This window comes from Aphis gossypii, chromosome 3 (assembly GCF_020184175.1).
Source record: "Aphis gossypii isolate Hap1 chromosome 3, ASM2018417v2, whole genome shotgun sequence".
Taxonomy (NCBI): domain Eukaryota; kingdom Metazoa; phylum Arthropoda; class Insecta; order Hemiptera; family Aphididae; genus Aphis; species Aphis gossypii.
The window spans coordinates 32,907,552-32,922,598 of NC_065532.1; the positions used below are offsets into that span (position 1 = coordinate 32,907,552).

The 15,047-nt window shown below is 27.2% G+C and overlaps 5 protein-coding genes across 8 annotated transcripts; 2 read left to right on the plus strand and 3 right to left on the minus strand.

Annotated features, from left to right (window-relative positions):
* Nucleotides 1-849: 849 nt before the first annotated feature.
* LOC114131425 (polycomb group RING finger protein 3-like) lies at nt 850-3,509 on the minus strand. Of its 3 annotated transcripts, none has more exons than XM_027996633.2 (5): nt 3,320-3,509; nt 3,000-3,197; nt 2,686-2,889; nt 2,579-2,623; nt 850-1,200 (listed from the first exon to the last, which is right to left on the minus strand). In XM_027996633.2, the coding sequence occupies exons 2-5, from the start codon at nt 3,104-3,106 to the stop codon at nt 960-962; spliced, it is 597 nt and encodes a 198-aa protein (XP_027852434.1). In that variant the 5' UTR covers nt 3,107-3,197; nt 3,320-3,509; the 3' UTR covers nt 850-959. The 3 variants fall into 3 exon arrangements, with proteins under 3 accessions (XP_027852434.1, XP_027852433.1, XP_050060237.1); XM_027996632.2 differs by having other exon boundaries at nt 3,000-3,262; nt 3,320-3,508; XM_050204280.1 differs by having other exon boundaries at nt 3,000-3,509.
* Nucleotides 3,510-5,690: 2,181 nt separating this feature from the next.
* Nucleotides 5,691-7,713, minus strand: LOC114131417 (V-type proton ATPase subunit G). Its single transcript, XM_027996622.2, has 3 exons — nt 7,468-7,713; nt 6,214-6,314; nt 5,691-6,134 (listed from the first exon to the last, which is right to left on the minus strand). Exons 1-3 carry the CDS (start codon nt 7,547-7,549, stop codon nt 5,952-5,954), a joined length of 366 nt encoding a protein of 121 aa, XP_027852423.1. The 5' UTR covers nt 7,550-7,713; the 3' UTR covers nt 5,691-5,951.
* A 136-nt stretch (nt 7,714-7,849) lies between these two features.
* LOC114131416 (uncharacterized) lies at nt 7,850-9,112 on the plus strand. The gene is made up of 4 exons (XM_027996621.2): nt 7,850-8,080; nt 8,169-8,370; nt 8,455-8,613; nt 8,682-9,112. Exons 1-4 carry the CDS (start codon nt 8,049-8,051, stop codon nt 8,907-8,909), a joined length of 621 nt encoding a protein of 206 aa, XP_027852422.2. The 5' UTR covers nt 7,850-8,048; the 3' UTR covers nt 8,910-9,112.
* Nucleotides 9,113-9,671: 559 nt separating this feature from the next.
* On the minus strand, nt 9,672-12,926 carry LOC114131415 (3-hydroxyisobutyryl-CoA hydrolase, mitochondrial). Of its 2 annotated transcripts, XM_027996620.2 has the most exons (4): nt 12,736-12,926; nt 12,557-12,605; nt 10,011-11,001; nt 9,672-9,939 (listed from the first exon to the last, which is right to left on the minus strand). In XM_027996620.2, exons 3-4 carry the CDS (start codon nt 10,999-11,001, stop codon nt 9,806-9,808), a joined length of 1,125 nt encoding a protein of 374 aa, XP_027852421.2. In that variant the 5' UTR covers nt 12,557-12,605; nt 12,736-12,926; the 3' UTR covers nt 9,672-9,805. The 2 variants fall into 2 exon arrangements, with proteins under 2 accessions (XP_027852421.2, XP_050058977.1); XM_050203020.1 differs by lacking the exon at nt 12,736-12,926 and having other exon boundaries at nt 12,557-12,723.
* A 199-nt stretch (nt 12,927-13,125) lies between these two features.
* LOC114131426 (frataxin, mitochondrial) lies at nt 13,126-15,031 on the plus strand. Its single transcript, XM_027996634.2, has 3 exons — nt 13,126-13,619; nt 13,699-13,813; nt 14,465-15,031. The coding sequence occupies exons 1-3, from the start codon at nt 13,402-13,404 to the stop codon at nt 14,714-14,716; spliced, it is 585 nt and encodes a 194-aa protein (XP_027852435.2). The 5' UTR covers nt 13,126-13,401; the 3' UTR covers nt 14,717-15,031.
* Nucleotides 15,032-15,047: the final 16 nt, after the last annotated feature.

Consider the following 15,047-nt stretch of genomic DNA (forward strand, 5'->3'; position numbering starts at 1 on the left):
ATCTTGTATCTTTTGACAAAAAAAAATACATGATACTTTTAAAAAATGTATTATGATACATGATACTTGAAAATTATGTATCACAATACAATTTACAAGATACAATTGTATCTTTGATACCGCCCAACTCTGATTGAGTATTTACTTATGCAAAAAAATATGACTAAAGATTGAAAACATTCTTAAGAAAACAAATTTTCTCTAATTAGGAATTACTACCAAATTAAAACTTCACAACCAAACATATTTAGTTAATAATTAAACTTAACATAATATCTTATATTAGCAGTTTTCTTATTTGAGATAAAGATGAGTAATTTACAGTTATACACAAAATTATTATAACCTTACAAAATAGATATAATATACATATATACATTATATAACAGAAACTACTAATAAACTAGTTATTAATAAAGTAAAAAGTAATTATTACTAAAATAAATATTGTTGTTTTAAAAGTATATAATTATATTATATTTGTATTAATTGATAGATATCTAAACAACTATAATTTGTGTTTTCAATATTGAGGGCTGAGGCAACAAAAATTTAACTTAAGAGTACCGACCTATTGAGTTATTATAAATTTTAAACAATTAAATGTATTATGTATACTCGATGCTTCTTATTAGTTAAATTGATTTACATATTAATCAATAGTGATTAATTTGTACAACCAATGTATAATTTATATCTAACAATACAGAGAGGATATTTCCAAAATATGAGGATATATAAATAAGAACATTTTTTGGACTAAATAATGTTAAACTATAAATAATGGCAAATGATCTATTATATGACTATGTTCGTAACAAAGGATAAATTAAAAACAAAAATGATCAATTAGATATTATTTTACAAATTTATTTTGGACATCATATCAAGTAAATAAAAATTAAAAATATGTCATATAATTTATTATCACTAGGTTATAGTAGGTTTAATAGAAAATTCTATTTTACCAGTTCATTATTTTTGTCAGATTTAACACAAATAGAAATAGATCTATTAGATTGAATACAATCATTTTCTTGTTCTTGAACTTCAATGTCCTCAGTTTCTTCAAATAGATCTACTGATGATTGAGATAAATTTAAATTTGATTCTTCGTTAGATTCATTATTTTGACTAGACAAATGGTTTTGCATTGAAGATTTAATTGAGTTTATATGATTCATATCTGGTTTTGTTTTTCTGTAATAATCAATAAATTTAGCAAATTAGTCAAACTAAATCCCTAGAAAATAATAAAAAATTTAAATTATTTTTAAATTATCACATTTTATTTTAATGTTTCAAATGATGATATATATAATATGGTCATACAGGTTCAAGATTTTAAATTAGATTATTTGTATTCACTATAAAATAATATATTTTATTTTAAATTTACTTTGTCACTACAGATAAAACAATAATTCAGTAGTTTTTTTTTTTATACAATAACAACACACTAACACAAATTATTAATGTGCATACATTAAGTACACAAAAATGTGAAAAATGGTTTGAAACATTATTGAATAAGATAAAGAATCAAAAAAATGTTAATCTACCCTAGCCCCCTAACCAAGGTCAGTGACAGTAACATCAGAGAGAACTGATGTTATATAATACATGTTATTAAAATAAAAGTAGAGGATGAAGAAATCTTCAAGTTAGAAGAACAAAAAACTTTTTTATCCCATATCATTCTTTACATTTTAGAGGCAACCAAATCATTAATGACAAAATATAAAATGTTAATATTAAATTTGATTTTCTTTTTAGCAACATAGTTCTCATGACAAACACTCATAAATCATAATACTTATTTAATAATAAAAAAATATTTTTGGATATCTTTGGTCTAGATCAAATATTGGCGATTTCACTTTTCACTTAAAATTAACTAACTTTATGAGAAAATGGTGTTTGTTTAGAGTAAATAATAATTTTGGAAAACAATTATAGTATTGGGCAAGCATTTTCAACTTCCTTTGAAAGGTGTATAAGGATTAATAAAATGTCACTTTAAAAAAAAATATATTTTACAAAATATAAATCAACATAAATGTTGATTAAAAAATGTATTATGTTATTCTTGTTGAGCAAGCATAATACACTAATACATTTTGTTTTTAATCAGTTAAAGTATTCAATTTATAATTTAAAAGTTATAATTTTATTTAATTTAGTTACAGGAGAAAGTTAATTTACACAAGTCAGACTTCTTTTTACAACTTGAACTTTTACCATTATAGATTTTTTTCATAAGATAAACCATTTCTTGTATGTAAATGCTCAAACTACAATCATCATTTAAAGTTTGAATAAACTATTTTATAGATACATTTCCCAATATATATCGAACAATGAAATCCTAAAATTTGGATACTTATAGACAGTAGAAAAACCAAGGTTTTAATAGTTTTCATACTTTTACTATAACATAAAATATTATATACATCATACTTAAAATTTAATTTTAAGTATATAATTTCATATCATAAACATATAGATTTTTAACATATGCCTGCATATAATAGGTCTTTTGGACATTAGTAATTTTTAAATACAAATCAATAATTACTTATTAAATTCTTCATCGGGATATAATTCGTCCAACGTGCCACTCCTGAGAAATGAAATAATATTCATTTAAAATTATCAGTTAAACAAGTTACGAATACAACTTACTCTAATGCAATTACTTTCCACACTAGATCTTCAACTTGAGAAAACGCTATTTTCATTTCAGTAACTGTACTGACTTGTGTATTTGGATCGAACGTGATGTTGCATATTTGACAATAGTTTATATCATCATGAATGTTTGCACAGTTTATACAGAGTACATGATGACAGACGTTAATAATCAACCAATCTTTAGTATGCTGTTCGCTGAAATGAAATCAACGATTAGTTAACAAAAAAAGTTTCAAAAATACAATATTAAACTCATAAATGACTTGCAAGACGCAATTTGATCTAAAAACAACAAAATAACATACCATTTTTCACATTCTTTTTCTGGAATCAATAACTTGTGCTTTAATGACAACATGTTAAACATGACGTCTTTTTGCTTGGACGCCATATCAACTAGGTGCTTAGACATGGTTCCAAAAAATAAAAATAACAAACGAAAACAATCGGGTTCAAACTGTGATTTAGTCGTTGTGACAATGTAAGTACCAGTCGCCAAATATCTATACGGACCAAGCTATACTTTAATATATCTTAATATTCGTAAATGCGGAGCGTGTGCGACTACCTATATATAATATTATCATTAATTATTATAGAGAAATTCATCAGAGAAAATAATTACCGATTAAGTATAACAAACTGAAGCAAACGGAATACAGACGACAGACCACGAACTTCAATTATTGTTTCAGAATCTTCTTGGATGGACGATTTAAGATAATCTTAAATCGTGCTTAGACGGAATAAAAAGCGCGGGTAAAAAACGATGGAATCCGTGAATGATACTGTTTAGTGATAACTTATAGTCCTATCACTGAGATAGATAAGATATAGAGAAGGTATATCTTATCTATCTCAGTGAGTCCTATCGATATATCTTCAATCAGCACGACGTTCATAATCCATCCGAAACATCTATTCTTAGATCGTGACGGTCATATCAAAAAATATTAATATATTAGGTATATATTTTGTATATAATTTACATACAATTTATTTTATATGGCGTGAGGCCGATTACGCACTTAAGAATGCATTTGAACCATCAAAACTTTGGGTGGATAAATAGTATGATTAAAAATATCTTTAATCGTGGTATGTAGGTAAATCGTACCTATGTATAGGTAAAATTGTTAACATGATTTATCAAATAAAATTGGTTACGATTAGCTCTTTAAGTCTTTACCATCCGGTATTTACTCTATTATTTTTGATTTTCAAGTCATGCCCTCTAGGCTCTAATTATCCACCAGTGACAAACGATCTCAATTATTTGGAAATCATTTTCTTTCTTAAACTTATTTTTGTATAATTACAGTAGGTGTTAAAATTGTAAATTAATTGGAAAGTAAGCTGTAATTCGAAGTATAATACAAATATTGTAGTGCGATTGTTAAAAATATAATATAATATGACTAATAGCCTACTTTTTACAATGGTCTAAAATAAAAAGTCAAAAATCTCTTAAAAATTTCGAATTTAACCATTTGATAGATTTATTTATTTCTAACACGAATAAAAAACAATTTAAAATGTGAATACACTAAATAGGCTGTAGTATACTAGTATCTAAACGAACAGTAACTAGTCGGTTATTAATTATACTTATACACCATAATTGGCAGTCGCACAATAATAATGAATAGTTATGGTTTTTTTAAGACTATCCACACACGTTCAACAATGTTCATCAAAATAACAAAAAAACCAATACTATTCGATATACAACTTTATTCTTAAAAATTAATAATATTTGTTAGGAATTACAGTTTTAATTTTGTCGAAAAAAAAATATGTTCCGTTTTACTTATTACAATTATTATATATTTTCTTTAGTAAGCATTCAAATAACTGAAATAACTATTTATCATATGTATATCATACATGTGTTATATAAATAATAAATATTTGCCAAGTAGTAATATATTTTTTTTTTTTTTGAACTTAAACTTTTCTTATACTCAAAGGTACACAAATAGGTACAATCTTTAAAGACTTGAGTAGTTGAGCGTGTTTAGCACAATAGCACTCTTATAATTTACATCAATAATTTTTATATTCATTATATTTTGAATTTAATATTATATACTGTATAATTTATACAGTACAAACAAACACTGTAAATGATCATGTACATAATTTTAAAATATATGTAATATGTGGATAGTAGTGGTGGGAGAGGACAACTTCACTTAAAGTGTAATCTATGATCACAAATCTACCCAACTAAAAATAATAGGTTTGATTCTATACCCATAATTTTTTTTTTTTATTATTATTGAAATTACATCCCAACTCATACATTATTATTATCAAAAATTACCTTATAGTCAACCAATAAGGTGTCTATTGAAAATGTTCATTAAAAAAATTGATTTTGTACAAGATGGTCAAAAATGTTTGTACTAAATTAAAATCAAAAGTACTTAAAAATAGTAATAATAAATATTAATTTTTGTCACGCAATAGGTTATTAAATTATTTTGGATTAATATTAGGTATAGGGAATTTGTGAACATTCTTTCAGTTTCTTAAAGCATTGAATATTAAATGCTCAAATTAAAATGCTGAATTATTAAAAATAAAATTAATTTTTAGTCATTAGTTTATCAAAATAAATTGGGTACAAATAAAATGTGCTACTGACATTTAAGTATAAGATAATCTGATTTGTATTTTTAAATACTATTTATATACTTTTATTACTGACAATAATGGTAATAATAAAGTAATATTTAAAAGTTACTTTAACTATTAAAGTACATTAAAAATATTTAACAAACTAACTAAAGTAAAAATTATTTAGCTAGTTACTTCAAAGTTGATTATGTTGTGTCAATATCAAATGCAAGTAATAATAAGTTGTTATTTTTCAGGTTTTTGATTATACTTTTTTTTCTTATAAATGAACCAATATTATATCATAAGCTAAAGATTTGCATGTTTAAATATTTAATAAAAACTATATTTATATCAGAAAAAATAACACAGTATTTTATTTAACATAGAACAATAGTAATATTGATTATATATTTTATTTTTTTAGACTTCCGAAAACAAAACAAAATATGTTCTTAACACTTTAATATTGAAATCCTAAACAAATAAATAATTATGATAATAATACACTAAAAAATTGAACAACATATGGAATGTTTCAGTGAAAAGAAAACTAAAACCAAAATGAAATTTGTACACCTTTATATTTTTTTAATGGAATTGAAAAATAAAAGAAAAATACTATGACACACACATCATTCTTTGTTAGCTGTAGCCTTAAAATTTTTGTGCAGCTCTGGTTTGATGTCATAAACAAGTTCAAGAATTTGATCAATGACTGCTTGTTTGTTAACAATTACAGCCTTATTCATCTCTTCAATTTTTATTTTAGTATCGGCATCTATTCTTGCAGCAACATCCTCGCGGGAACCCATATGCTAGAATAGTTAATAAATAAATAAATAAAAAAAACATTGTTTAAACCATATTATCTATTATACACAATTAAATCTTTACTTTAATTTCAAATTCCTTGAACTGTTTTTCCCTTTCTTGTCTGTATTTTTCAATTTCATCTTGAGCTTCTTCTTTAGCTTGCTTCAAACGTCTTGCTTTGCCTATAAATAAGTATAAAATAAAATATCAACATTGAAGTTTGGTGAAATACTGCTTCAATGGGATAGGTCTATTCATATTTTAAACCATCATAAATCATTGAATTTAGCAATTACTGAACAAAGCCTTAATTATCCAACAAAAATAAATAACAACTGAAAATATTTTAGTATATAAATTTTAGAACATGAATTCTAATATGTTTAATTCTAGAGCACGTGCTACACGGTCAAAAAGACCAGGTTTTTAGAATTTTTTTCATTGCTTCAAAAATATGAAATTTTAATCAAACCCAACCTAGGTACCTTCTAATTAAGTGATAAACTAAAGTTAGATACAACTCCCAATTGAATACAATTTGATTTCTGTTCTATAGAAGGATTCAAAGATCATTATTTATTAATAAAAACTTCCTAAAAGACTGTGTGTGTAGAATTTTGTGAATATTTTTAATGCGTGTAATCTAGGGTTAATGTGATGCTTCATAAAACTTATATTTCCTAAAAAAATAACATGTTATTGATCCAATGATTTTACTGTTTTGCTCATACTGAGTTGCACAATAAATTGATTGATTTAATGGTTTACTAAAATTAGAAGCATAATAGGTCACTAAATCAAATGTATAGGACCATGAGCTTATTGTTCTTTCATTCGATGTTTAGTAATTGTTTATGCTGCATGGAACCAGAAACTTAGTTAAATACATGTAAACAATAAAAACTGATTAATCGCTATTAATTAACCAATAATGAGACTCTTAACAAAAACCACGCCTACTAAATCTAATATAATAACAATTCGGGTTTAAACAAAACTATTGTTTCATAAAATAACCAGGTATTTTTTTTATAATTCAAAATGATATAAGTAGAGAATATAGTATTAAATTGAAGAAAATTGAATACAAATTACAAATAATTTTTAAATGAACAAGGTGTGGCTATCGGTAAACCTACCGAAAAGGTCATACAAACATATACCTCCCTATTAACCGAATATTTTTTTGCGAAAACAAAAAATAACTGGTAAATTGTACAAACATTTTCCACGTATAAAGTAATTAATAGTTTTTGAATTTTTTCAACTAGTTGGGGACATATCTTATATCAGATGATATCAGCCACACCTTAAATTAGTCGACTTGGTACTTACGTTTCTTAGCTTCAGCAACTTTTTCCGCAGCCCTTTTTTCAGCAGCCAACAATTGTTGGATTCCTTGGGTTTGGCTGGCCATAACGATGACTAACTAAAACTGTTTTTGTTTTTAAAAATAATATTTCAATATTTTAAAAGACGGGAACGATCTGCAATCAGAACTCAGCAGAGATGAGCTGATGATACGGGAACGAGAGCCACAGCCGCCTTGTACTTATCTGTAAATAAATGGGAATTTGGAAAATAAATGGGTGTAGCCAACGGGCCAAGGTTTCACAAAACAAACAGTGAAACAGCTGATTGTCAGGATGCCTTGATATTATTTTTCTTTTGAATTCTCCCATGATCGACTGTTATCACTTATCGCCTTATCGGTGAACAATTAATACCAAAGAACAAACCAATTTAACTGCAGCTATACCTACACCGAATCGTTCAAAATTCAAAATTCTAATCCTGTCAATTAATATTATGTATTCGGCGAAAAATTCGTGAATTTTATGAACGATTATTAATAATTATTTCTAATACCACTTTCCTCAGTTTTCAGCTATCGTTAAAATATTGAATGATCAATCATGTCATTTGAAAATCTAGCCAAAGATCTGTCGTGAGTGATCACCATTTAGCTTATATTTATTTATCTATTGCTTTAGGTATTGTGATAATTTATGGAAAATTAATTATTTTAATTTTAGTTTCGTTTCGGGATTAGAGTTATTGAACAATGTCGATGACAAGAAGTTTGTTCGTTTGGTTGATAGGATGATACGAGATTTTGAACCCAATCGATTGTCTTCGTTTTCCGAACCCGAACTAGCATCTATGGAAAAAGCATTAAAGTTGAACAGTAATGAATGTCAGTGTTTACTGAATTGCTTAAATCAATTATTGAAAGAAGTTAATATTATGTTAATATATTGTATAAAAACCAAAATTGTCCTTAACTTATTTTATTTTAACATTTTCAATTTATTTATTCAGGTTATAAGTGATGTGACAAAACCATTAATACTAAAAAATGTGTTGTCCAAACTATTTTTGTTAAATGAGAAAAAAGTCGAATTATTTTGTGAATGCTGGTCTACAAATGCTGAACAAGTTGTGTCTAGGCTTCAACAAAACTTAACTCACTCATACAGGGTAATTATAATTTTATTATATTTCAACAATAAATAAAATACACTATTAAAATAATTTATTTTATTAAGTTAAAGGATGTAAACTGGGCCTTGAATATCTCATCAAACGTTGGACTTGGAGTTGAATTATCTGATCCGGAACCTAGATGTTTAATAGAGTTAAAAGTTGAAGACACCCATTATCATAATGAACCAAAAATCAAAGAAATTAATTTGGATTTAGATGAAAAAGAGTTGAAGAAGCTATACGATACATTAGAAAAAATTCAAGTAAAACTAGATTCACTTTCAAATTAATAAGTGGATTTATTAGGATATATTATGAAATATTTTTGTTTATTCACTTTAATATGAATAATAGTTGGATTTATAAGTATAAATATTTTATACAAATTTGGCCATAGTTTATGTAATTTGTTGATTATTAATTCTATTCTTATTATTATATAATTGTTATTTTATACCATTAATCAATAAATCTCATGTATACAAAAAAATAAAGTGTTATGTACAAACAGTTGCCCTATGTCCTTATAACAAACATTTTTTAAAAAAAATGGACTTATATGTATAATATTGAAATATTTTGGCGTCAAGAATAAGATCTATAGTCAAATTCTCAAAATAGACAAAATAAATTATTTTATCATGCAAACACTAAAATATTAAGTTATTGAATCTATTGAGCAGTAGATGTTAGATAATATACATAATGAATTCTAGGTTTACTTTAAAAACTTTTAACAACCATATGGTATATAGCATTAGCACAATGAAATTACAATAATATTTGAAAAATATGTTTCTTGTACTGTGAATGTTTTGAATATGTTGGTACATAGTTGTAGTCCATTTGTCTAACACTAAAGGTATAAAGGATCAAATTATAGAAAACATATTTTTAAGTCTTAACCGAATTAAACATCTATATAATTGTTATTAATATTACCTTATACCTGATGAATCTACAATAATAATATGTAACCATGTAGGTATACATTTTATACATAATAAGTTTAATTTATATTATGTTAGCATCTCAATAAAAACTATAGAATATAAAATTTTTAAATTAAAAAAATATGTACTTTAATCTGTTTGTGTATACACACACACATATTATATATATATATAAAAAACAATCGTATAAGTAAATTATAATTTATACTTAAATAATATTCTTCAATATTTATTTACGATAATTGCAACTCTTTATCTGTTGGTAATGGTTCGAAATATGTGTCAATGATTTCATCTTTCACGTCTTCCAACGAAGCTGGACACCATTTTGGGTTCTTGTCTTTGTCGATTAACAGTGCTCGGACTCCTGCGCGTGAAAAAAAAATTAAAACAACGGTAATAAAATAACAATAATACCTAAATAAATAAAATTCGCACCTTCGAAAAAGTCTGCAGAGTGTTTGGCTTCGACGCACCTGTACGCCAATCGGTGTTCCATTACCAGACATTCGTCCAGGCTGAGGTTTTTTCCTTTCAAGATCTCTTTTCGAGTGATTTTCAGACCCGTGGGACTGACCTCGTTGAGCGACTTGAGCATCCCCTGCGCCCACTCCGAACCGTCCGCTTTCAGCGCGTCCACGATCGCCTCCACTCTCTCGTGCGAGAATATCGAATCGATCTTCTCTGCAAACGGCGCCATGGAGAACTCCACGCCACCCAGGTCTTCCGTGTTCTCCGCGAGCACGACTCCCGGATCCCGGACGTCCTCGATCAGCTTGGACCGGAGATCGTCCACCTTGGAACTGTGTACGAAATGCGTGGCGATGCCAGCCTTGGCGACGTCGCTGCCCTTCAGTCGACATCCGGTCAAGCCCAACATGACGCCCAAGTTCCTGTCGAGCCTGGAAAGCACGTGACTGCCGCCCACGTCGCAGAACAGCCCGATGGCCGTTTCCGGCATGGCGAACAGTGTCCGCTCGGTGGCCACTCTGTACTTGCCGTGCACGGATATGCCGACGCCGCCGCCCATCGTGATGCCGTCGATCAGAGACACGTACGGGATTTTGTACTTGCCGATCGCGCTGTTCATCGAGTACTCATTCCGGAAGAAGTTGGCGCCCAGATCGAGCGACGCGGCGCCCACCCCCTTCTCGGTGATCGACTTCACGTCGCCGCCCGCGCAGAACGCCTTGCCGCCGGCACCCTGGACGATCACCATTCGTACCTGCGATTCGTATTCCTTCAGTTTTGGCCTGATCTTGGCCACCATCGACAAGTTTAGGGCGTTCAGCGCTTTCGGCCTGTTCAACGTGATGATGCCCACGTCGTTTTTTACTTCGAACAGCACGTCGTCCATGCTGGCGGTCGAAAGATTTCGTTTGAAAGCTAACAGACTTTTCGAAAATCCGAGGCGAGTCGAATAAATCATCTGCAACAACAATAACGACAATATAATAATTTAGTCAGGGCCTTGTTGGGGATCCATCACTGTTTATAAATTATATTTCAATTACACCGTGTATCTAACATTATAGATACACGGACGTAATATTTTTAACGAATTAAGTTACTTTTAGGTATAAAACCGTGCATTTCAATATCATCGTTAGAATTTGAATAAGTTATAACTTAATAGAAATATACCTACTTGTAGGCAGTATACAAGGTAGTACGTGCTTAATAATTTCAAGAAAAATAGTTATACAAAGGAGAAGGGACAAAATAAGAATTATTACAAATAATATTTTATACAAAGTATTAAATATATATTTAAGAGGCGCTAATTCCACATGTATATCCTCATAAAAACGCACTGAGTAATAACAAATACGTACTCAGACATTCAGTTTAAGTAGGAAATTCGATTTAGTATATGGGAGTGAATTGACACAATTTTATCAAATCTCATAAGTTTTTAATGATATTTCAATTTTGAATCGAGTAATAAGAAATTTATTTGAATTGGTATAACACGTGCGGGAGTGGCGTCCTCAAAGATTATATAGGATGGTACTATAAATAGATAAAAATAATTATCAGTCAAATTGTGGTCCATAATTCTAGATACTTATTTAAGTATTTTACTAAAACTATAAAATACTATAAAATATTATTATTTCCATTTTTCTAAAATAATCAATCTTTTTATTGCTTGTTCATTAGGTATCGATTCTAGGTATCAGGATGAGCAAGATAAACATTTCATAATGCTTTGAAATTTGAATGTGAAACAATCTAGTTATTGCAGAAAAAATTTACCATATTCTAAATCAAAATAAATGTTAATTTTATTAATATATAAAATACCTATACAGCCATATAATTATTTGATTAATTATTCAATTATATTTTTTACGTAAATATACATTTTTGCAATACCTACCTTTAATTATAAATATTTAACTATACTTTAGAATTTAGTTTTTATTCTGAACGTTGCGATACGTTCTTCATAGTCCGTGTATCACACTATCAAGTAATCGCTATTAATTTATTCATATTAGTCATTAAATCCTTATATTAATCTCTAAAATATAATATACTTTATATTTGATAAATTATTTTGTATGGCATTATGGCTCTGGAGTGGAGGTCCAAATCCAGTTTCATCAACAAGTCAATATAGGACATACGTGGATACTATTTTTGTAAATAGCGATAATAATACGTAACAATAAAACAATTTTTTAATTTTTGAACTTAGAAGTAAGCTTAATTAGGGGTTAAACGGAATGATATTATTTACCGGCATACTATTTTCAGACATTTAACAACAAAATATAGGTACACAGAAAAGGGAGCTGGAGGTTTCAGGTATTTTGTTAGAAAGTAGATAGATTACAAATTCAATAATAATAAAAAAAATTTTTAAATATAATTCTTTTTTCATACTTCCAGAATCAAATCTTAAAGAATTAAGATTAAGAAACCTAAAAAATTTAATATTTTTGTGACTAGGTATTTACTATAGTAAAGGTACTTACCTTTTAATTTGAATAGGTATCAACTGAGTTGGGTAAAATTTGAATAAAACTAAATGTCATAAAACATAACAATAAATCTAGGTTAATTTTTTTGGTTATGGAAATGTAAAAGTACACTAGGTATTATAATTATTAATATGGTGATTGATGAATATTGAATACTAAATAATAGATGTTACCAATATTATCAAATTATGCTTATTGGCTGTTGATCGATTGATATATTACGTATATTATATGGCCTATCGAAAGACAGAAAGAATCTGCACACAGGTATGTACCAATATAATAAATACTTAATTATATAATATTGTTTTTTACCAGATTAAAAATTAAAATGTCTTAAAAAAAAAACTAGTAAATGTGAATATATTTTTTTTATGTTATCACTTATCAGATATTTATCATCTAATGGAAAGAGTTTAAAAAATATGCCGGGACACGCCATGGTTTAAGCATAAACCGTGTGCCGGGATGAGGACCACGTTGTAGTACAGATAACATATTATCTTATATCAACAATTATGATAAGGACACGGTTATCTAGTAAATAAACACAAGGATTGCAGCCTCAAGTACATAATAATGATAATATTATAGAATTCATATTATTTCATATTACAAATTACAATTATTATTCTGTAGTACTATAATGCCCCATTAAATTTTGATTGAATTTTTTGGCAGCTTGCCACATATAATTTAGTTGTTATATCAAGCTTTAGTATTCTTGTATGTGATAAAATTTGGGTCATAAATATATATTTATAATTTATACACAATATATTTAATTTGTGCCCTGTAGTGTTTAATACAATATTACTTTCAATCATTGCAAATTTGTCATGACGTCTTTGAAGCTACTACAAGCATTAGTCACAAAAAATAGATCTTTTACTAAAATATTACTTAAACGGGAGTATTATTGTCTTATTATAAATCGATTAAATCGATTACAGTTAAAAAATTCCTCAGCTCAACATCAAATAAAATTCAACCCTTATGAAAACCTCAACATTCATAAGTCTTCTATGTTTAAACAATTTTCTACTTCTAATAATCAGTAATTACCTATTGTTATATATATTAATACTTTTGACAAATTTAATTGAATATTAACACCTTATTTGTTTTTGCTTTAGAGCCGAAATAGATTTTGAACAGGCGTGCAATGAAACATTAGAATCATTATGTGAATATTTTGAACAAATTGTGGAAGATAATCCACATCTTGAAAATCCCGACATTTTATTCAGTGTATGTATTATATAAATAACATGCATAATTATAAGTTATAATTAAGAACAAGGACTTTCATGTATTCGCATATTTTTTCTGATTAACTTTTTTATATGCAGAGTAATTACAAAATACATTTCACAATGTTTGTGACCAGTTTCCAATGCATATTTTTGCATATTTTGACATTTTGGGGTTTAAACGATATAATTTTTGATTATAAGATGATATTTTGAAGGTTTTTCGAAAATCATATGCTTTGGTAAATATTTTTTATGAACTAAGACACCAATTATTATATTTAACTGTTTCTATATAATTTCTCATAAAGATGATAGAGACTCATTTCATTTTAATTGCGAATCTGTAGATTAAATTACAATAAAGTGATATCAGATTTAGTTAAAATGTATAGAGAGATAATATAAAATTATTTAAATTAAATACCTATTTAAAGAAAAAATATAATTTTTAGAGCTATAGATTTTAGTGTATTAATTTTTTTTTGAGAGCATATTTACTGCATATTTTTAATTTTTTGATGCATAAGTACATATTTTTAAATGCATATTTGATGATTTTTAAGTGCGTGAAAGTCTTTGCTCTAATTATAACTATTTATTTAATGAAATATATGTTTTTAATATAACTTTTTTATAAATTTTATAGGATGGTGTTTTAACAATTCAATTAGGTGAACCATATGGCACATATGTTATTAATCGACAGACACCAAATAAACAAATATGGTTGAGTTCACCAATAAGTGGTCCAAAACGATATGATTTTAATGGTACAAAATGGATTTACAAACATGATGGTGTTAGCTTACATGAATTATTGACTTCTGAATTGTCTAAAGAATATTCATTTAATGTAGACTTTTCTAAATGTATATTTAGTGGTACTTTTAGTAATTAGTTTTATTTTGTTGAATTATTTATGATAATATGAATCTTAGATTATGTTGTTAAAATTAAAGATACAATTTTATTTATACAGTTTATCAAGGGTTTTAAATATTGAATACTTGATCAGATCCATGATTTTGAAGAGTATACCGAGTATAGATATGAATAGGTACCCATAATTGTTATTTTTATTTATTTTACTGTACATAAAGTTTAAAATTGGAATTTTGCTGAATTTAAGTACTTTTTATATGTACTCTTATTTGTCATTAAACCTAAAATTATTTATTTTATAATGTATATGGAATAAACCCTTTGATTTAACCTTGGGTATTTATATT

Excerpts from the sequence above, each read along its gene's own strand:
- LOC114131425 (XM_027996633.2), bottom strand. The coding sequence starts at position 3,106 with ATGTCTAAGCACCTAGTTGATATGGCGTCCAAGCAAAAAGACGTCATG. Across the intron at positions 2,890-2,999 it reads GAAAAAGAATGTGAAAAATG|CGAACAGCATACTAAAGATT; the intron begins GTATGTTATTTT and ends ATTTCATTTCAG. Across the intron at positions 1,201-2,578 it reads CCCGATGAAGAATTTAATAA|AAAAACAAAACCAGATATGA; the intron begins GTAATTATTGAT and ends TGATTATTACAG.
- LOC114131417 (XM_027996622.2), bottom strand. The coding sequence starts at position 7,549 with ATGGCCAGCCAAACCCAAGGAATCCAACAATTGTTGGCTGCTGAAAAA. Across the intron at positions 6,315-7,467 it reads AGTTGCTGAAGCTAAGAAAC|GCAAAGCAAGACGTTTGAAG; the intron begins GTAAGTACCAAG and ends ACTTATTTATAG. Across the intron at positions 6,135-6,213 it reads TCAAGGAATTTGAAATTAAA|CATATGGGTTCCCGCGAGGA; the intron begins GTAAAGATTTAA and ends TAACTATTCTAG.
- LOC114131416 (XM_027996621.2), top strand. The coding sequence starts at position 8,049 with ATGTCATTTGAAAATCTAGCCAAAGATCTGTC. Across the intron at positions 8,371-8,454 it reads TAAATCAATTATTGAAAGAA|GTTATAAGTGATGTGACAAA; the intron begins GTTAATATTATG and ends TTATTTATTCAG. Across the intron at positions 8,614-8,681 it reads ACTTAACTCACTCATACAGG|TTAAAGGATGTAAACTGGGC; the intron begins GTAATTATAATT and ends TATTTTATTAAG.
- LOC114131415 (XM_027996620.2), bottom strand. The coding sequence starts at position 11,001 with ATGATTTATTCGACTCGCCTCGGATTTTCGAAAAGTCTGTTAGCTTTC. Across the intron at positions 9,940-10,010 it reads CTCTGCAGACTTTTTCGAAG|GAGTCCGAGCACTGTTAATC; the intron begins GTGCGAATTTTA and ends TTTCACGCGCAG.
- LOC114131426 (XM_027996634.2), top strand. The coding sequence starts at position 13,402 with ATGACGTCTTTGAAGCTACTACAAGCATTAGTCACAAAAAATAGATCT. Across the intron at positions 13,620-13,698 it reads TTTTCTACTTCTAATAATCA|AGCCGAAATAGATTTTGAAC; the intron begins GTAATTACCTAT and ends TTTTTGCTTTAG. Across the intron at positions 13,814-14,464 it reads ATCCCGACATTTTATTCAGT|GATGGTGTTTTAACAATTCA; the intron begins GTATGTATTATA and ends TAAATTTTATAG.